This window comes from Varroa jacobsoni, unplaced genomic scaffold, assembly GCF_002532875.2.
Source record: "Varroa jacobsoni isolate VJ856 unplaced genomic scaffold, vjacob_1.0 scaffold_123, whole genome shotgun sequence".
In the NCBI taxonomy this organism is placed as follows: domain Eukaryota; kingdom Metazoa; phylum Arthropoda; class Arachnida; order Mesostigmata; family Varroidae; genus Varroa; species Varroa jacobsoni.
In genome coordinates this window covers 552,357-573,322 of record NW_019213025.1, presented here as the reverse complement: position 1 = coordinate 573,322, position 20,966 = coordinate 552,357, and the positions used below count along the sequence as shown (strand labels likewise).

The following is a 20,966-nucleotide window of genomic DNA, read 5'->3' as shown; positions in this document are numbered from 1 at the left end:
CAAGCTCAAGAGCTTTTTCAATTCGCTCGTTTCTTACCGGAACTGATTTGTACTACCCAACTCTAAACAAAGGATCAATCCTGTCTTACGAGTGCTCTAATATCCTGTTATCAGGAGCCTTCCACACTGCGTGGGTGCGCGCGTGACCATTTGCAAACGTGGCAAAGTCGTACAACGCTTAACGGTGTTCTCTTGTCTAGTTTTCCAAAAAAAATACATTTTTACGGAACTGAAGTATTTGTGAACTACCTCGAGTGGATCGTTTAAGGTATCGAGATTCGCTAATGTTAGTAAGACAGCCCTATCGTTTTATTTTTAAATCTATTCACTGTGAGTGTCGTGTTGTTAAAGTTTAACACAATTTTCATTAGCTAAATTAAATAAGCGGATTTTTCACTACCGAGTGGATATGGAAAGCGACACCACGCATTGCCTCCTAAAAACCATGACGATGATGTAATGTAAATGAGATTACATACAAATGAAAACGGTTAGGTGATCTGAAATTACTGCAAGTATTATAAGCGGGTACAAAAGGATGCTTATATTTAGAAAAAAAATGGTGACAAACCTACGAAGGGAAGAAGCTCAACGATCGTTAAAATGTCCACCGTAACCATCTTCTATTGAACCTAGGTTAGTAGCTAAAGCCGATCTCGAAGTAGGCCAACAATTCACAAAATCAGCCTTGCACATGGTCGACCTAAATTGAAATGTTTTTCGCTACTCCTAGACCTTAATCTGAGCACCGTTAAAATGTTGCGAGTGGCGTGTGCGTGGTGGATCTGCCCCTTGAAGTAATGGCTATTACTGTGCTACTATTTATATTTTGTACTTACAAACGGACTCTTCTCAAGTCTAGATTCCAAACCGAAAGTCTAGCTAATTGATTTTAAACATTAATTAATGCTTTCCTTATCCATTTAGCTTACTTTGAAATAATAAAAGTACGGTTAGTTTGAAAGGAAAAAAACTGTGTGGGCACAGTCAGACCATGGATGATGTGCTTCATTCGGTCAGTTTCCCATTTTAGACAGGTCTTCGAATTCGCTTGACCTAGCGACAAACATTCAGTTCCTAAGCGTGGCGCGTACACGTGGACGTCTGCACAGGGCTCGTCATAGTACTTAGCTGATTATTAAATACTGATAAAAAACCAAGTTTCTTGGCAAGTCATATAGTGTTTAGCAGATGCTTTGGGATCTTGTAATCACTAAATAGAAGTAATAACACTTTTAGCACATCTAATTTATGTATAATACGTCCATATCCTTCGAAACAGATCGGTAAATAAAGGAGTTATCAAAAATAAGCTCATGACTTCAACACAAATCATTGCCACAACCGTCTACGAATTCCTTATTATGATACTGCAATAATTCGATCCTTGCTTTCGACAGACATCCTTGATAGAATTGTACGTTTATACTTATATTGAATGTGTACATCAAAAATAAAAGGTTCGCTTTCCTGGAAATTCTGTATTAAAAAGTGGTAGTTCGTTAAGCTGACACCAGAGGTTCATAACTTAAAAGAATTGTTCGCTGTGGAGTCATACGTTTAGTGTTCCATGCTCGCTTAGTAAACTGGTGCACATTTTCAACTCGTAAAATGAAGCACAGTTATTGTGTCGTCTAAAGAGATGCATGTGGTGCTCAATATGCACGTACCTCATGAGTATTGCTTGATATAGCTATAATATTGAACAGGCGGATAAAGCACGAGTATGTGCATACTTCTGGTAAAAACTTTTGCAGACAACAGCAGCAGCAGCGAAGATTAAAGAGTAAATATCACGAGTCAAAGATCTAGGACGAACAGTCCGATTAATCCCGGCCGGACCTGTGAACAGACCGTTGAAGCTAGTCGACACAGGCCTCCAACGTCGAGGATGAACAGAACCCGCCAGTTCACCTTTGGGAGCGAGAGTCGCCTGACGTTCGAGGGTCACATCGCACGCAGGCCGCGGGCGATGACAAGGATGGCAAAAGAGCGCAGAAGCGCCGTGAAGCGCTGTGCGAGTGAGCAGCTCGGACCAAGCAAAGAAAGGAAGGTCCGGCGCCGGTTTTGCCCTCTTCATCAAGCTACTACTGGCAGCTGCTGGCCGAGACGATTCAGTCTCCCGTGGAATTTTTAATATCGTGCCCTGGCTTGCCCCAGCCTTTGGCGTTCTCGTCCTCATCACCACCATCTGAGCGAGCCACTGAATAGAGGCTGATGATAAATAGGCACATTTTTGCACCTACCTTGCCTTCCTTCCTTGCATCACCAAGCAGCAACCAACTCGAGCGGCAACGACAGCATCGCTGACGTACTATGCTGGGGGCTGCAATGGGCCAGCAACGGCAAGCGGCGGCAGCGATGGCAAGCGCTGGTGGCAGTCGCACCAAGGAACCAAGCACTCAGTACTCATGTCGCCTCTTGGCCAGGCTAAGCCAGACCGCCTAGTACAACATAGCATTTGTAGGCAGGCCGCTGGCGGAGTGACTAGCGCACTGCGGCATACCCAGGAGCCAGCAGCACTCGAAGAAGCAGCTGCTGCAGGTCAGCCACATAGACTCTGTCTGCTGCCAGTTTTCAGCGTGGTCTGGCGGCACTGGCCTGAGGATGATTCAAATGACAGCGAAAGAGAGAGCCAACGAACAAGAGTGACAAAGAATACTAGACTCAGGCCTGAGCGGTCCATAGCTGCTGTATAGATGGATAATAGATTACAGGGATAGATTACTGACGAAGAGACAGGCAGACGGCTAGGCACAAGGAAAAGGGGCACTCTAAGGAGAACCTATGTGCAGAAAGCAAAAGCGAACTGAGCGAATACAAGACGGGTAAAAAGAAAAAGAGGGTTATAGTTCAACTCAACGACCGACCAGCCATCCATACATATGTGAAATAAGGAAGGTTCATCCTAGGATGTTGTACGCAGGGCCCATTTAGGCAATGACAATGACGAAGCAAACAGAGTTGGTTGGTTTCTGCTAAAGCTGGCAACGAATGGGCTGGAAATGCGCTAGTCAGGAGTAGGGAGAGGGACAGCGCGAAGCGACCAGGATGCCTAGGGACCCAGACTAGCAGAGAGAGAGAGAGAGAGAGAGAGAGAGAGAGAGAGAGAGAGAGAGAGAGAGAGAGAGCCACCTGCTGAAGAATGTTCCTCATATCCACAGCGATCACTTCCACCTCACAATCGGCTGGCACTCCGACGCTATATGTGTACATACACAAACTTGGCGCACTCACATGCTTAAACGCGTACTACGAACCTAGCACGAGTTGTTAGGAGTCCAGGAGCATAAAGGCACGCTACGCAAAACGAGGCTGCACGTTGGGGTGCCATGTAGAGGAATTCGGGGGAATGCTAGCGCCCTAGCACTGCTGTTTGGAGGATTGCAGCAGCACAACGGAGACTGGCTGGGACCGCCTACCGGGAGGGTTTGTCGGTCAGCGAGAAGTCAGAACCCAGAAACAGCGACCGACGCCGGAGGCAACCGCGGGTTCTATAATGGCTGTAGTAGTGTGGCTGTAGGACGACGATAGAAAGCTGGCGAGCTACCGGGTCTAATATTTGGCACGGTCTCGTTCGGGCCAAAGTCTATCTGTCGACACACCCTACTGTGCGACCGACGACATATTCCCGAATATGGAGGCACTAATAACCTGTCCCCTTTCATCTTACGGCAGGGCCGAACTGCCAATGGAGCCACTTGGAATCAGTCGGCATATTGTCCATATTTTCCCCCTTGAACCCCTCTGCTCCTAGCAGCCCAGTCGCCGTTAGCGGCTTGGCTGTTGGAGTTGGCAACGGAAGCTCCGCTAGCTTATGGACCCAGCAAGTGAGGCTGCGCACTAATAGATGACAGAAGAAAGGGAGAGAAGACGACGGGGAGAAGCCTAGATAAACCAAGACAGGGTGGTTCCGTGTGCACTCGTTCCTGGAGTCATACTCGTATATCGAAGGTACATTAGATGAAGGTACCAATGACGACCACGCATATCGACAGGCCTAAAGCGGACATGGTTGCGAAATGGAAAAGGTGCGGGGGGTGGAACAGCAAACGTGCTCCGAAAGGCTTAACGAACGCCTGATAGAAGACAATCAGAGTGAAAACCTAATCAATATAGCTAACCAGCTAGTCGTGTTAATTATAGACTATTTAATATTAATCATACTGTGCTGTCATCCCTGCACTGTGTGCTATCTGTGCCCATGCTATCAAAACCCGCAATAGATTGTATAACAGTCACTCGTCTTTGTCAAGCCGGTTTTTCTAATTAATATGAAAGTATTCATATATGCTAGGAGGAAACCCATAGTCAATCAAGTCTTTCTAAGATGCTATAACTTTCTTAAGACCTATTTAAACGGTCGACTTCGATGATTTTATTTCTGAACGAGTAAGTATAAACATCATTTTTCTTGATTGTGTATCCTTTCACATCAAGTCAATTTATTGTAAACGTTTTCACATGAGAACCCGGGTAACCCATTTCCAAACTCTAGATATAACACTCTCGCTAAAATTGTCCGTCGCCACATGATGCTATTGAGTACAAGCCAGTTCAATATATACATCCAGATATGATGAATTAGCTGAAGTAACTGTCACTAAACTGTTTGAACGCGTAGAGCTATGAGACGCCGGTGACAGCTCTCGAATGCGCGATATGATAGCGTAGATGTTTGACACTGATAAGCTCACGTAGTAGCTGATCGTTGAAACAGACCTAGCAGTTGCTGAACAAGCAGAATCAGCTTAGGGGGGTAGTCGGATCCTTCTGCTGCCAGACTGCATCGCCTTCCCGATGCGAGTGCAAATGTGGCATCAATGTGTGGTACACTGGAACAATGAAATGCAATAAATACCATATCAATAATGGGCGCACTTCTTTTCCACGCGTCAGAGGGTCGTGCAAGGTGTCGGGGCGGAAATTTCAAGCGTATCCGATTGCGTGAACCTTACTAATAGTATCAGCTTCAAGAAGTGGACTATTGTGAAGAAGCACATAGCTACCAGTAACAATACAGTAGAAGCTTTGATTAGCAAAAAAAAAACTGCGTATAATTATTCTGTTGTTTTTCCATTCTGTATTGTACGCCGTTCCTGCCTGATGCTCCAAAAAAGCAACAAAGTGACTTTTGTTTTACGCGAACTCCATCTCCTATAATATTAAGTGGTGTCTTTTAATGCAAAAGGGGAGCAAGTAAAAGTGATTTGCATAACCGGGGCGAATTGTAACAACAATATGCGTCGATGCCATAGATAGATAATTAGGAGATTAGACCATGTAAATGCGAGAAATTAAATTTTGAACGGGATCATACCAGTGGCTCGTCCAACTATATATAACACCACATGCTTCATCAGTTAGAAGCTTATCGGCCATTGGCTTAAAGCGTTTTAATGTGTCCGTTGCTCCGCAGATTTTTTCTTCTAGTTTTGCGCACCACCACCACCACCATACAGATCAAGGATTTTTCTCCAGTCTTGTTATTTTTGGAAATATTTTGCTCTTCGATGGGTCCAAGAACATTGCATTTCTTATTGAGCGGATAGTTTTGGACATTATTCAGTGCAAAGAAGACGGTTTCAGTCCCCAATTAGGTTCGATTACGTTAGATTCAATTCGTGAGAAAGAAAATTCGCTTATGACGAAGCAAGCAAATCATATAAGAACGAAATGAAGCATAACAGCATCCAAGTCAACCTAAAATGCTTCTTTTACTTTCACATCCCCTTCTGCTCACCTAAGTATCCCGTAGCTTAGTTCCTCGACGGAATATCTATCCGTTACGCACGGTACGTCTCATAGTTGTGCTGGCAACTCTCTCTCATACTGCTCTTATTAGACTGAAGATATCCGAATATCCCCAGCCTCAAGAATACCTTTTGCCCACATATAGTAGCAACGACAGGGGCACTAGTATCAGCTAATTCCCCACCGGCGCCCACTAGCTCTAACACCACCTTGCTCCAAGACCATAACGTTTTCCTTGAACGAACAGCCAACTTACTTTTAGTCGGATCGACCCCTTCATCTGTACGGCTTGGTGTGCACCCCCTACCTCAAGCCGTGTGTCCTCTCGATAGGCGGCCACCTGGGGGTTCTCACTCCTCAGATGTAATTTAGCCTGATTGATTTGCTATGCGTAGCAACGACCGCCTTGCCACCGACCGTTGCTACTATCGCCTGACTACCCGATCCCCGGCGATTCCGTCGTCATATCAGCCAGCCGCATAGCTTTAACTAGCCTGTGACGCTTACTGGCCAACTGGATAGTCGCTGGCCTACCCTCATGCGACGTACCCTTTTGCACGGAAGGGCAAAAAGAAAGAAAACTGCAAGTATGTAATGCCTGATTGCCGCAGCGGCCGGATGAAGAAATGCCCAAAGTGAAGCGGCAGCCCCAGGGCAAGCTCACTTGCAAACGACTAGCCTATAACTAAACCAGAAAGTATCCTGAGTAAAAATAAATCGCTGAAGGGAAGATTAACAAGCTAAAATCCATGAGGATAACGTCGGGTAATGAGCGACAAGAGTGTCTGGTAAAGGGATAAATATCTAAGATTCTTCCTCCTATATGCGTATTGCCGAGGATTATATAGGTTATATGGATTACCTACGGCTTGGCATGTTATCTTGAAGACATGGCTAAAGATGAGGCAACATAAATGATCTTTGCCAAGTTAGCTGTTGTTGCTCCCGGCTGGCATGTGCATGCAGTATCTCTGACAATATGATTGATGTCTGATAACGTTGCACTAACTGCAGTTTCTAGGTGCGTACACGACGCTAATGATAGACCCAGAAATTATTGTGATGACTGGTGAGGAAGTTATCATAGAATAATATATTATATCACAAAATTATATTATTATAGGAAAAACTGCCTTCAGTTGAAGCCTGTCCTAATTCGACAAAGCCCTTGTGTTTGCCTCTTGAAAGCGTATCAATAAAGCTTAAGTATCCCAGCCCAGCGTACGAAATATCGAGTTGTTTTGAGCCTAATTACTATAGACTCTTGACTTTGCTGGATGTAATAACAGATTTTACACACGTGACAAATCACCCCTTTTTTGATTACTACCATGATTGTATGGTAAAATTAGAAGGCCGTATTATACAACACAAAAAACATAATATATTCGTGTGTTTAGCAGCAGACCGCTTTGTTAAAACAATGGCATTCTGTATTATCTCTCTTTTTACTCAATCTGACGAATTGAGCCGCAAACCGTATTCATCATTCCGTTGTGTGTTTTCGAAGTCTCTACGAAAGTACCTTCTTAAATGTACGTTTCTTTTCGAGGTAAAAGATGTTGTAAAGAAATCCCTATCATGTTAACAGTCTCATGCAGAAATGATTTTTGCAAACGATACGCATATAATGAAGCGGTCGCTAACAATACTTTTTGCCAATCTCATTCATTTTTTTTTTTGCCCTTGACATATTCCTTTGTGCGTAATTTAAGCGATCCGTGACACTGAAGCACTTGCTTCTATCTATGTAGAAACCTGTTAAAATGTGTGGGACTCATTTTCGAGTGTGTCCTGCATGGTCGTCCGCTTTTTGCGACTGTCCATAGAATTCTTTGTGCGTCCGATATTTTGATTCATAGCTCCAATCGCGGATTTGATCTTATAAATTCAATATGCTCCAAAACGCTATAATCAATTTAGACGAAGGCTTTTAGAGCTCCCGCACATTAGCGTTTCAACGCTTCGTAGTGACTAAATTGTCTATTTTTCAGCTAAGAAAAATTGAACAAAGCGATATTTGTTATGGAGTCTTTTGATTAGATAATTAGATCTCAGGAAATTTGAACGAACGTTGAATGAACTCTGATAAAAACTAGATAGAGTAGAAAACGCAGATCAATATAGAGTAACAGCGAAACAGCGTACCATGTTTAATGTTTGAAACAAATGAGCTAATACAAAGTTTAAGCTGCAAAAGCTAAAGGTTATCGAAATTGCTTCCCAACGGACTTAACATTTTAAGGGATTTAAGCTCATTATGGAAAAGTTACATTTTATTATTTCTCAAATTAATAATAATGGATTAATTAATTTAAAAAAAAATGAATTAATTAATAAAGGAGTCTAGAAAATCGTACTGTCTTTTTGAAACCACTGGAAGCCATCTTTTAAATATTATTTGCTCTACTAAACTGGTTTGGTTTTATGGTGAGCGGATAGACAACAATTACTGTTACTACAAAATGTGCCACTCCTTGGCGAGGATGCAGGCCGGCCGATCTATAAAACAGTAGCTATAAACAACAGGGATCAAATACTACACATACATTACAAAATACATTACTCCGAGCTTCATGAGGACTTTCTCAAGCGATATCACTCGTCCTGAGAGGTTGACGTATGTGTTGGCCTGATATCAAGTCTATTCTTATCGTTCCCGTAAGACACTCGAACTGGCCATTGAAATCCTATGTGCAAAACATTTAAACTAAAACATCCATTGCATGAAAAGACGGTGGTTATCTTAGTCGGCAACGCGTTGCCAAATTACTGGTAACACGTACTAAAGGCCATGAATAAAATTGTCTACCTTATACGATGGGTCAAATAAAAAAAGTGTCCTCGGTGTTTTTCGACCCAGTTTTTTTTTAATATGCTCACCGTACATGTTATAGACACGATGTAGGTCTAGATTGTCGTGCGCCGTGTCTGGGTATGCTGGAAAACACCGAAAGAGATATAGCAGTGCTATCTACGTTGGGAAAGCAAAGCATCTCACTGTTTCTATTATTACATTACACATACAAACACTAAACCTACCCAACAATTATTTACATTGGATTCAATTATATAATTAAAATTATAATTTTATAAGCCTGATTTAGACTGGTATCTAGCAAAAAAACGAACTTACACAAATAACGTCCACTACTTTTAATCAATCCAGACGGTGCCCATCTGTCTACTTTTTGTAGGTCACAACGAACCTTTAAGACCTAAAAGTGCAGACTAACCAAATAGAGAAACTCGTAGAATTATGATATGATTTTACACTTATTTTAAATCTCGATTGTTTTAACGAGGCATATATATTTTCTACTAGTTTAAATCAGAATAGAGTCACTAGGGCAGGATATCTTGATTAAAAAGTACGCCTGCATTTCACGTAATAAAGCAGTTTTTATAAACATACTTGCATTGCTTCCTTTATCCATGTAATAATAATTGGTTTGCAACGTTGCAACATAAAAAGACTTAAGCCCTAGAATAAACTGCTAAGCGGGGAATACATTTGCATCGATCTCCATAGAACATAATCTGCATTACATTTTTTTCATTAAGGGACCGCACAGCACCCCTGTATCTTCGGCAAAAGTAAAGTTTATCGTGTACAACAATCTATACTTTACTTTTTTTTTTTGATTTATTAACATCAAGCCCATTAATTTAGGGCTCAGTGCGAGAACATGTCCCATCGCGGTGTCCGAATTAGCAGCTTTCGGAGTTGCATGCGAATATGATTTAATTTGAGTAGTGGTAGGTTGCCCGGCACTTATTTAAACAAGTCAGCAACAGTATAAAAAATAACTGCTACTAATTTTTACGTATTTATCATTAAAGAGACTCCACCCATTTTATGATATTAATATTAGGAAAGCCTAAGGTGAACCTAGCAGGGCATACCAGATGATTACATGCTGTAGAAAACCCAAAGCTCCTATGCATACCGCTGTAGCACCAGAAAACCTTAAGCATCGAGCTTCGTCGTCGTGTTGCAGGTTTAAATTTCAATGTCACTATTAAATAATCCAAATGAAATTACTTTTGGGATATTTTTATTTAGCAAAAATTTATATGGGTTTTTGGTATAAAAAAACTGATATTAGAAGCTACGTTTATCTAGTAAATTAAACGTACAATCTGTTTGTATATTCCGTAACTATCGATGTGATGTTTTACAATTGTTAAGAGTGTGCTTCCTTTATTAATTACATACATCAATCAAAGTACTAGTCAGTGGTGCCAACTAAAGTAATGTGCCTAGGTTAATTCTACAGTCCTCAGTAGACAAATATGTATAATTTAAGCTGACACACATAGCTTGTCTACTTGGTATTCTTATAACTAAAATAATACCACCCTGAACCAGTTCATGTTGCGTATCGCGTTTTTCATGCATGCATGGTCATCTTTGTCCTTGATTAATTCACATTTCATGCAGCTCATGTCAATCAGTGTACAGTAATAAGCGAGTAATCTTTATCTTTACCATCGATCATTGAAATGACTTGAAATTGGCCATTACCTGTTATTGGTCATGATTATATGTGGCGTAGGTAGAATGAGAGTACGACCGATTACCGTGGAGGCGTCGCATTCTGGTTTTTTGTGTCTCTGTTTTCGTTCTATTAGAGCTGTTCACATCTTGAAACGCTGTCCACTATTCATCTGACTGAGTAGCTATCACCTTTCGTTGTCTCACTCTTTCTCTCTCCTTAATATGTCATTTCGATATAGCATTTTTCGATTGAATGACGATGATACGACGTTGCCCAAGCGCCCGGAGCGATATTACCCAAATCCGAATGCGTTCATCAATGTTGTTGGTCTAAAGACTGCTGCTCCTGCTGCGGTAACCACTGCTGGTAATGTTGCTGCCGCCACTGCCTCCACTATTCTGAACTTCTCATCTGATCCCCTCTGCGAGCCGTTACTCACATTGGATGTGCTGTGCTATTCACTGGGTGTCCAAAACGCAGTGAACTGCCCTGTATCACGTCGTCTGAATGTTAGCCGAATGAATGGACAAGGTCTCTCCCGATATATTTTCTGGACACATTCGTTCTGTCGTGGGCTGTGCTAAAAGAGACTGAATATTTTCCAGTGGCAGCAGCAGCAGCCCCGACAGCGTAACCAGTACACGCGGGCCACTGGCGGGGCTACCATCATCACTTTTGTTTGTTAAAGACCCATTTATCAACAAGAACTTTTGCTAGTGAAACGGGCAAACGGACACCTGGCTAGGAAGAATACGCCACAATTAAATTGTAGAATATCTCTTTTTCTGTGTTAGCATTAGCAGATAAATGAACTATAGACAGGATCTGCTCTGACTGATCCGATACAGCGGAGACGAACCCCCGTTTTTGCTCTAGCCTCTCAACCTGCCGAGAGAAAACGGCGACAGACCGAAATGGCGAACATAGCAATGCAGCGTATCCGGAGAGAGTTCAAGGAAGTGATAAAGTCCGAAGAGGTATGCGATAGTTGTAATAGGTCATATCATCATCACACGATGACAGGCTCAAATGCTGAAATATTGTACAATGTTACAATAATTACGGGTAAAACGTTGTTAATTACAATCGTCACAAATGTGCTTCTAATAGTTTCAGCCGTCTTGCTATTATTTGTCATCTTTTTTATTTTTACGACCTCAACTAATGAACTGCCTTCCCGCTGCTGCGGCCATTATGGTCTGTGACTGTTGAGTTCGGAAACCGCAATCGCCAGAACGAATTTTTCGTTGGCAGACTGATGGGTAGATTTCACTACCGCTTAATGGGGTCACTCAGATGATTTCATGTAGTCAACGGAAGAGTGCAATACCGCAATAACCAAACCACTCGATTCACCTCTTTAGCCTTTTAGATAGTTAATCGGCAACGGTCACTGGTGCGGCTTCAAACGTTACTAGAGTTTACGGCACGTTTGTTTGCACTTCTCCAACAACTGGCGGCGCGTTCTTCCATGCGCACTTCAGTAAATTTTTTATCAACAATCGAAACGTTTAGTACAGTAAACTTGTTGAACTTTGATGCTGGCATGTTAATGTCATTTGAAATACACACCGTTTCTCGGTAAACCATTACGCTACAATAAAACGAAAACTTTATTTGCTGTGAGTTACGATCAAATGATTCCTCGTACGCTATATTAATGCCGGGGTTTCCAGTGACTTATGTTTATACAATCAATTTTAACCAACTAGTGCAGTTTTCTTTAAAGCGGGCAGTGACTCACTGAAATTCAGTGTCCTGTCCCTGGTCTAAAACATCTAAGTCGAGATTAACATCAAATAAAAAAAAACGTGAAATACACATAAATGTCAAAATAAATTACACTTTTATACTGGTTGTTTTATAGTGTTTGATGGAATATCTAACAGCGATACCGATTGAAAAGCTCGAAACCTAAAGGTTACTAGTTGTTTGTTCCGGCATTTTTTTTTCACGAGCACCTGAGTAAATGTGGTTTGTGTTCGACGCATCGGACTGAAGAAGTATCCATCCAGTTGAGGTCACTAGTCACTGGTGTATGCTTTAAACATTATCCTCCGTTTTACAACCCGCTAACAGCCTTAAATACGGCTAAAGTAGGTTATTAATGTAATATTCAATGTAATCAAATTATTACTGACAGTTTTAAAACGGTAACTAGGCGTCGCAAAATATTGGAATTGTGATGCTATTTTGTATAGCGAAGCCTCTTGAATTACCTTGTGACGTAATTAGACTAACTCTTAGGACCGTATAAAGAGTGTAGTCAATGGACGTATCGCATAACGGTACAAATATGATATGAGATCTACACAGGTAATATTGTATCATCTTAATCTCTAAGAAGATAATTAATTAGCTCGTTCACAAAAGTTCTGATACGGTTTGCACCAGTGAGTAAACGTACACACTAAACATCATAGCTAAAAATTAAGAGATTCGTTAAAGAAATTTTATCGAAAGAAAATAAAGTTAAAGAAAATAATAAATTAAGAGAGAAATATTACAGGTTCGAAACTTAATTCAGGCAGATGTTACTTACGGAGTTTTAGTGTAGATGTGCTTTTACTGTAGCGTCACAAAATCGCAAAACCAAGTTTCGTAGTCTTGAACAACTAAATTACTTCGTATTCTGAAGATGTAACTAAAGTTGAGAAGCAATCAGCATGGCATACTCAACAATCCTATACAAATCTCATAACCTGTATATTTTGATCTATATACTAAACGATGTTATAGCAAAATGCAGCGCGCATCAAGTTGGAACTTAAGGGGGACGACTTTCGGGAGCTTACCGGCTACATTATGGGACCGCCCGATACGCCTTACGAGGGTGGCCAGTTCGACCTTCACATTACAATTCCTGAAACGTATCCGTTTAACCCTCCCATCGTTAAATTCACAACAAGACTTTGGCATCCGAATATCAGCTCACAAACAGGTACTAAAATGATTTTATAGCTCGATTCATTGTACGTCATACCTTATTCAAATAACAAAACTGATCGTCCTATATCGGAGAAAGCATAAATTCTGCTCCTTATTTTTCTCTATTCAGGGGTGATCTGTCTCGATATCCTGAAGGATCAGTGGGCTGCAGCCATGACGTTACGGACAGTACTTTTGTCACTACAGGCACTGTTAGCAGCAGCAGAGCCCGACGACCCTCAGGTACGCAGCTGGCGACGTTGTAATTAGTGGCGGCAATAAGTTCTCACAAAACTGTACGTATATTTTAGAGCTTGCGGGGAAACAAGGCGAGCCTCAAAGTGACACTACGTTTTATACCTTAAAGAACATGCAAGCTTTGTTCAGCCTAGTAATACAGCTATCACTGAACTTAAACTCAAAGTATAACAATCATCATATCAAACTACCGGCAATCGTTTTGTTGACTTCGTGTTGATCTATTTTTGTGCATGTAGGACGCCGTAGTAGCGACTCAATATAAGAAGAATCAGCCATTATTCCGAGAAACTGCGCGCTTTTGGTCTCAAATGTTTGCATCCGCACCAGGCCCTGTAAACCTTGACTTTCAGAAAAAAATCGACAAGTTTCTTGAAGTTGCGCCAGGGACTGATAAGCAGACAGCAGTACAACAACTTAGTAACTTCGATTGGAATATTGATAAAGCCATTGAGGACGTATACAAGGGCGTATGAATGTTAATATGAATAGATTGAATTACATATACATAAATATATACAAAGTAATGATTATAAAGGCAAGGATATTCCCCTGTTAAGAAAAAGCCACAAAGAGAGAAAGCGAGAGAAAGGAACGGAGAATGAAATGGAACTACTTCCTTACAGTAGAACATGAGATGCTCTTACAATTAGTAAGGAAGCTTTGTAGCGAAATTAAGGGAGAAGGGTAAGGTAAGCTGAGATTACACAGGGAATGTAGAATGGTTGTTGCCTCGGCCTGCTAATGGACGGATCGTCATTGATCATTATCATTATTATTATGCATGCATTGACAATGTCGAGCGTTAAGTGTGATAGTAATATATCCGAACCAGTTAAAACGACCGGGTGGTTATCGCTGTGCATCAACATCAATAAACCACTAAAGTTTCTTTCCACACCCACGCAAAATGGGTACATCTAGCGTTGATTGTATTAAAAACCTTCTCTTGCATCAATTTTATTTTTTTGACAGTATGGCAAGTATGGAAGATAAGCGCCTTTTAAGTAACGGCTATGCTCGAAATCAACGGCGACAATTTCCATAATATGTAGTAAGTACTAATGAAAATATTAGAAATAAATGATTAACCCGGTTTTAAAACAGAGTGGTTGTGTTGAAGTGTCAAACAGGAATGCACGTTGTATTTCGCTGCTACGGGTAGCAAAAAAGTTTCTTGAGACGGATTGAACATTTTTTGTACTCCCTTACCGCCTGCAGTACGCCGGCGTACAACCGAGAACCGTTTTTTTTAAATAAATGTTCTATACCTTCAACAATATTTGAGTCATTCTTCTCGACATGCATGAGGATCCTGACCAACCTTGTACATGCAATAAGTTGTTATATCATAAAAGGAACACTGCAAATTCTGATGTCGTTAAGTTCAATTGGGGCGGGGGGGGGAGGGGCAGTTAAAATGATTCTACTATATGGGCTCCAGTCTCTTGCCTGATACACCTAAGGTTAGCAGCAAAGTTGTTATTAAAGAGATGGCAAATTACTTGAAATAAATCATTCATTTATTTTCGGCATCTTTTGTAATATTTGCATATTTATGGCATCGTTTGTAAAAATAAAAAATTAACAATAAATTCATATAATTTCCTTTCAGAGAAGACCGTTAGTGAACCTAATATGCATTTTTGTGAAGTCTAATAATGCTGGATATCGTAGTTTCTATCATAGCTGCAGGTACAGTTATGGATTTGGACCGTCTGCACAGAAAGAGCTCCCCTATTTTTGAGGTGTGCAATTATTAAATCCTTCGCTTGAAAATTTATTACTGCCAGATTCTTATTTATACAGGGTAAAACAAAGTTTATAGGCGGGTTAAAAAATATTTTAACAGTTTGAAAAAAGTCACTCGATAGTTGGAAAGTTTTCACATCATACCTGTTGACGTAACAAAAGGTACAATAAGAAGTATACTTTATTCTGCAGCATATTTGTAATAGGTGCAGCTGAACATCATTTTTATATTTCTATAATACGATGTGATTATGCCATAGTGCTAGTGTATGTAAAAGACACAACAGCAATAAAAATGTAGTTATCCATATGGTTCCATGGGCTAACATCAGAATAACAACATTTAAGCCTCATATCATACATGTTTAATTTATTGATGGAGTCTGCTATATACGCGTTGCACAGATATCCAAAACATATGTAACTGACAAGATCAGATTTCCTTTATAAATAACCGTTGTCAATCTGCCACTTTTCAAGGCATTGCAGACGAATCCAGTAACTTTGAACTTGTCGTGTATTGCGAACATTGTTTGCCTTTTTGATGGTGTGGCTCCAAAGTCTCATATCCGAATCTGCTCGGCAATTTGTCGAATCTGCTCAACGTCCTTCGTCTTCCAGGATTACTTGATGATCCACTTCGTCTCATCGTTGGTTAAAACCATGCAAAAATAATTAGTATACAAAACACAATAAAGCAGTCATACTACATGATCAGCATGAAACATCTTGTAGCACAGTACAAGTTTTTAAAAAGGAGCGTCATATTAATTTTTCTTTGATCTTAAAAAGATTTCCCATTCTTGCTACCTATCTACAATAGAAGACGTGGGAAAGCTATAGGCGTAGACCTAGAAGCAACAGTCACAAGGTGTCACCTAATGCTTTTCGTATACGAGGCTGCTAAGCTTGGAAGCCGTAGACGCAAGCTTGTAGATATAGACTGTTTGTTGTCAGACATTTCTTGTTCAGTTAGCCATTCTGTCTTTTGACGTCATTCAATACATTACAGATAACGAGTTCCATGACAAACTGTACCTAGTAAAAGAGTTGTACGACAGGCGATAAGTTTATGACTGTGCTTGGTCTACAAACCTGAAAGCCCGAACCTAAGAGACGAGAACGTTTGACTACAAAGATACGCGAATACACATCTGATAATGTTTAAGGTATACAATAAGGAACCATATTCTGTCACTTCAATATATACTGTGAATAGTTATACTGTTAGTGCTGTTCAACCCCGTCTCCAAAATAGGCTAGAATGATGTGTGCTGTGCATATAGGAATATGGAAATAGCACTAGAATCTTCGTCTAGCAAACGTGTTGCGCACTTCAATCCACCATTTATTGCAAAAATTTACAGTAATATTTTTTATTACAATAACAGATGTGAAATGAAGACTTTTCAAATGTTAATAAACTTTGTTCAAACTGTATATATATCTGATTCTACGGCAACATTTCATGCCTAGACAACGTTAGGGTCATAGTATGAGCTTTCGTGCAAACGCGTTTTTAGTATTTCTGTGTTATAAATATTTTGATAACCAGCCAACTACTTTATGTCATGTGTCTTCCAAAAGAGGGCACCTAACTCAAAAATAGGTGCGGCATTCCGATAAACAAATCTCTGTTCATATAAGATACGGGCATAGTGTTTTTTACGTAAGAACTCACTATGTACTTCAGGCTTATTGCACAGAAACCACATTTTCTAGCCGATGTATAATATATAATAATAATAATAATAATAATACATGGACTTTTCGCGTAGGCTCTTCAACAAGGATGAGCATTAGGATGACTTGAGAACCAGTTGTCATTGAAAAAAAAACAACATAATAACAAAAACCTTTCGATAGTAATTATGCGGTTATTAGATATTGGTAGGCGTGAACCCGCTAAAGTGTTACTCAAATACGCTGCGTACAATAAATTTCAACGGAATTGAATTTGAGCATATAACAGATCAAGACCCCAAAAACGCATTAATACCAAAAGGTATAAAAAAGTGTGAAGAAGTTTAACCCTTGGAGCTTCTTTAAATGACTCGACTGGCGACTAATATTCTCTTCTGTAAAACAGCCATTTACTTCTATATCAAAAATTCAGATGTATAAAAAAAAAAGCTTCTAGTGCCGTTTTGATAAAGTTTCGAGCTTTTTAATTCTAAACCCTTTTGCTGCTCAGAGTTCTATGCCCTCTATTACTGTTAGGAATTCTACCACAGGCCTGGCTTTCACCAGCAAATTAAATGTCTATGCCTGAATTCGAGTCGAGACCTCACGTATCCCGTGTTTAAAAGGTAAACACGTTATTCCCAACGCCACTCTTGGACAAAAAAGCGTTCACGCTATTGAAAATCTCATATACGTCCTGCTTTGAGCTTTCATAACCCGCATGAACAATGATTATAATATAAACCGTCGGTTTCCAACAAAAAAATTTTTAATTCTGGTGCACTTCACTTAGAAAGCTTAGGTAATAGTTGATTTTCGCTCAGATGCCAAAACCGAAGCACCGATTGTCACCGTGATTAGTTCTTTGTTCTAGCAAGAACTGGCTTTCTCGGTGCCCAGAATAGCTAATGAACTCATGTCTGTGATGGCAAACAGCTCGCCAAAGTTTTCTTCAACTTGAACGCATTATCTTCTATAAAAATGATCATCAGATTACTGGCGTAATCATTACTGTCACTCGTTATGGTTATTTTATATGAAGCGCGTATTTAAGGGTCCACTTGCATTAACACAGGATTCTTACCTAACCTCCTATCCACAGCTGGATTTTAAGTTCTGGTTCTGTGGCTCAAACTAAAGCCGACGGATAATATCGAGTCAAGAAACTTGTTGAAGCTCCATGTACAACAAAAATAGTGCTTGAGAGCTTAAGCAGGCTATGGGTTGTAATAAACAAAACCAAAAAAAAGAGGTCTCACATTCTCAGTTTAAGGGACTCATGCATTTTCAAGATTTTCTGTCAATAAATCTACAGAATCAGACAGCGCATATATTCAAGCGGGAAGTCTAGTTTCTGAACGGAATAATATTTCAATGAGCTTAACGTCACACTTACACGAATTATAAACGCGAATAAAAATAAGTTTAGGTTAATGCACATGGAAGGACTGTCGTAGAAACTGCTGTCAAAGTGCTTTAATTGAATAACGATTTCCACGATGTTTGAAAAAAAAAATTCAAACAGTTTCGCTCAAAGCCACGAGTATACTTATTTACCTCTATCGCAGTGAGGTTAAAATGCTATCTGAACGTACTGGGAAAGCATCCTTTTGACTGGACTAGAGGTCTGCCAAAATGTGATTACCAATCATGTGGCGACGCACAGCTCATATTTTCATCAACTAAGTAGAATACCACTTGAGGCATCTACTCACTGTTCATATATTCCGCTAGGGTTTGAATGGCTAGATTAAGGTTCTAAAAAGGCAGAACCGCATCTTGCAAGTCGAATATCTAGATAAGCTGCACTGACACCAACAATAGAGACTTCTCTTCCCGGGTCAAATTTGGGCACAACTATACTAAAATCGCATTTAATAAAAAGACGTTTATGTACGAGGAACTCTCATGGCTCCAATTAAGTCGTATGGTTTATTTAAGCCATGAACTCGTACGGGATAGGAGTAACAAGCTGAATCTCGTGCTTCGCCCGCACAACGTGCTGCTTCCGAGGCTGCCCAACTTCTCGCTTGATAATGACCTTCTTGCCAGCCTTTTTGGACTCCTGCCGAAGGATGTCGTTCTTCTTTACACGTTCAAGAAAATCTTTGCCTGACGTATCCAAAAAAACAGCGAACGAGAACGAATACGTTAGAGGTATAGGAACTATAAGAAAAGTTTTTGCATTTCTTCCATTTCAGTAAACTGCAGAGCCAGCTCTGTGCGGGTGTAAATCTACAAAAGAACACTCTTCTTTCACACATTATTGAAGAAGCGAACGATCGTAATTAAAGTATAACGCAGAATGATTTCTGTTTCTAATAAGCCAAATAAAGTGACTTATCATTCATCGAACGCTTGAAAACATTAAAACAATTAAGTTTAAATTGTTTGCAAACTCACGACAGTTCGACGGTTTAACGTGTTCAATTCGCACGTAAATTCTCTTGGGTATGATACGTGCCCGAACTCTCTTATTGACGATAACGCCAAGCGCCCGATGGGAAACGTTGAATACGCGACCAGTTCGGCCGTGGTAAGACTTGTGCGGCATTCCACCTTGGAAGGCTCCATTGCCCTACAGATTACAAATAGTTGACTTCTGCTACTACTTCACAACCGTATTGATTGCTATGCTGATATCGACTATAATGTGATTCTATGCTACACTGAGTGTCTTGTATCTCGATGCCCATAGTATACCTATTTGGGTTTTAAGCGAATTTATTTTCCTCCCGTCAAATGCCAAAACTGTAGAAACTTTAAACAATATAGGTGAGTTGAATATATATAATAGGAATTAATCTGAAGCATGTCAACGTGTCTTTGAAAAAACGGTTTGCTAACAGATAGCAAACCATTACTTCATTGAGAAGTTAGATATATGAGTAGTAACAGGGGCTGAAGGGTAATGCTTTAAAAATGTCTGCTAATTACATAATGTTGTAACATTCAAGTGATCACATATGGGGTGAAAATTTAACATGATGGTGGGATGAAAATCTGTCTGTTACTTAACATCTACAAGGACGTTTTAGTCGTTCTCTACAGTGAAACGAAATGATTTGTGAAATACACTTAACTAGTGTCTTCTGCGAATTTCTCACTGTACTCCCTTATATATTTAATCATACCTTAATATCAACAAAATCGCCGCGTTTGTACACTCGCAGGTAAGTGGAGAGGTGTTCAACTCCGCGTTTCCTGAAGTCTTTAGCGAACATATACCGCGTTCCGCGGCGGTATCCCTTGGTGTTCACCATCTTGAAACCTTACGGCTCTGTAATCGACAATATACACATAACAGCTGTATATATAAACACCAAGCGCAGGAAGCAGCACAAAACAAACTGCAGGGTACCAAAAGCTTGTTTGCCACAATCTTTGGCCACTAAATTAGATAGTACCTCGTTGAATCAACACGTCTTTTTGTACTTCCACATTTGATAATCCAGAAATATGAACGTCAATAATGAGATACTATTCTCCAGATAGAAAGCCGGCGCAGGCGATTCAACCTCTACCGAGCATGGGTAACGTGGTACATAGGATCGAACAGTCGAGAAATGTGCTACGCTGTGGAATACAGACATTAAAAATACTCTAGTTAGAGTTTCAAGAACCACTTTTACTGTACACGAAAACTTCGTTTAAATCTCTACAGTTTTGGTGAAATTCTGTGACACTAGTCACAAATAAAACCGTACCAGTGTCGTGGTCTTACAGGAAAAGGAAGAGGATAAGGCAAACTGATGAGTTAGTGGTTTTGGTTTCGATGCGGCTGTTGCGAACAGGAAATACGAAAATATTCCGCATATATATTATATGATATACTTATTTCACACAGTTTTGTCAAACCTTATATTGGATTTCACTTATAAATTTTACATTTGGTGCAGTACGGTCGAGTTCTACTCAAATACAAGAGTTGCATTCAACTTCACACTAAACTTCATAGTACAATAATAGGGGGAAACTGCATATAATTAAATATGCCATTCTGCTTTTTTGTGTGACACCTAGAATCACAGTCACATAATTAATCAGCGTCAGTAGTTCGTTGCTCTTGTCTTGAATTAAAGAGCACTT

The 20,966-nt window shown here is 40.2% G+C and overlaps 2 protein-coding genes and 1 long non-coding RNA gene across 4 annotated transcripts; 1 reads left to right on the top strand and 2 right to left on the bottom strand.

The window, feature by feature from the left end:
- Window positions 1–4,340: 4,340 nt before the first annotated feature.
- Window positions 4,341–10,509, bottom strand: LOC111267375 (uncharacterized). Its single transcript, XR_002684578.2, has 2 exons — window positions 10,283–10,509; window positions 4,341–4,835 (listed from the first exon to the last, which is right to left on the bottom strand). It is a non-coding gene; the product is annotated as an uncharacterized LOC111267375 (long non-coding RNA).
- Window positions 10,510–10,641: 132 nt separating this feature from the next.
- On the top strand, window positions 10,642–14,722 carry Ubc4 (ubiquitin conjugating enzyme 4). Its single transcript, XM_022845563.2, has 4 exons — window positions 10,642–11,233; window positions 12,996–13,197; window positions 13,315–13,427; window positions 13,682–14,722. Exons 1-4 carry the CDS (start codon window positions 11,171–11,173, stop codon window positions 13,916–13,918), a joined length of 615 nt encoding a protein of 204 aa, XP_022701298.1. The 5' UTR covers window positions 10,642–11,170; the 3' UTR covers window positions 13,919–14,722.
- A 4,043-nt stretch (window positions 14,723–18,765) lies between these two features.
- On the bottom strand, window positions 18,766–20,685 carry RpL21 (ribosomal protein L21). Of its 2 annotated transcripts, none has more exons than XM_022845571.2 (4): window positions 20,585–20,685; window positions 20,012–20,157; window positions 19,281–19,455; window positions 18,766–18,989 (listed from the first exon to the last, which is right to left on the bottom strand). In XM_022845571.2, the coding sequence occupies exons 2-4, from the start codon at window positions 20,138–20,140 to the stop codon at window positions 18,814–18,816; spliced, it is 480 nt and encodes a 159-aa protein (XP_022701306.1). In that variant the 5' UTR covers window positions 20,141–20,157; window positions 20,585–20,685; the 3' UTR covers window positions 18,766–18,813. The 2 variants fall into 2 exon arrangements, with proteins under 2 accessions (XP_022701306.1, XP_022701314.1); XM_022845579.2 differs by lacking the exon at window positions 20,585–20,685 and adding an exon at window positions 20,285–20,399.
- Window positions 20,686–20,966: the final 281 nt, after the last annotated feature.

What these genes read in the sequence shown, in the direction of transcription:
- RpL21 (XM_022845571.2), bottom strand. Translation starts at nt 20,140, where the DNA reads ATGGTGAACACCAAGGGATACCGCCGCGGAACGCGGTATATGTTCGCT. An exon ending in GCGATTTTGTTGATATTAAG is followed by an intron (nt 19,456 to 20,011) that starts GTATGATTAAAT and finishes TGTAATCTGTAG; the next exon opens with GGCAATGGAGCCTTCCAAGG. An exon ending in CGTTAAACCGTCGAACTGTC is followed by an intron (nt 18,990 to 19,280) that starts GTGAGTTTGCAA and finishes TGGATACGTCAG; the next exon opens with GCAAAGATTTTCTTGAACGT.
- Ubc4 (XM_022845563.2), top strand. Translation starts at nt 11,171, where the DNA reads ATGGCGAACATAGCAATGCAGCGTATCCGGAGAGAGTTCAAGGAAGTG. An exon ending in GAATATCAGCTCACAAACAG is followed by an intron (nt 13,198 to 13,314) that starts GTACTAAAATGA and finishes TTCTCTATTCAG; the next exon opens with GGGTGATCTGTCTCGATATC. An exon ending in CAGAGCCCGACGACCCTCAG is followed by an intron (nt 13,428 to 13,681) that starts GTACGCAGCTGG and finishes TTGTGCATGTAG; the next exon opens with GACGCCGTAGTAGCGACTCA.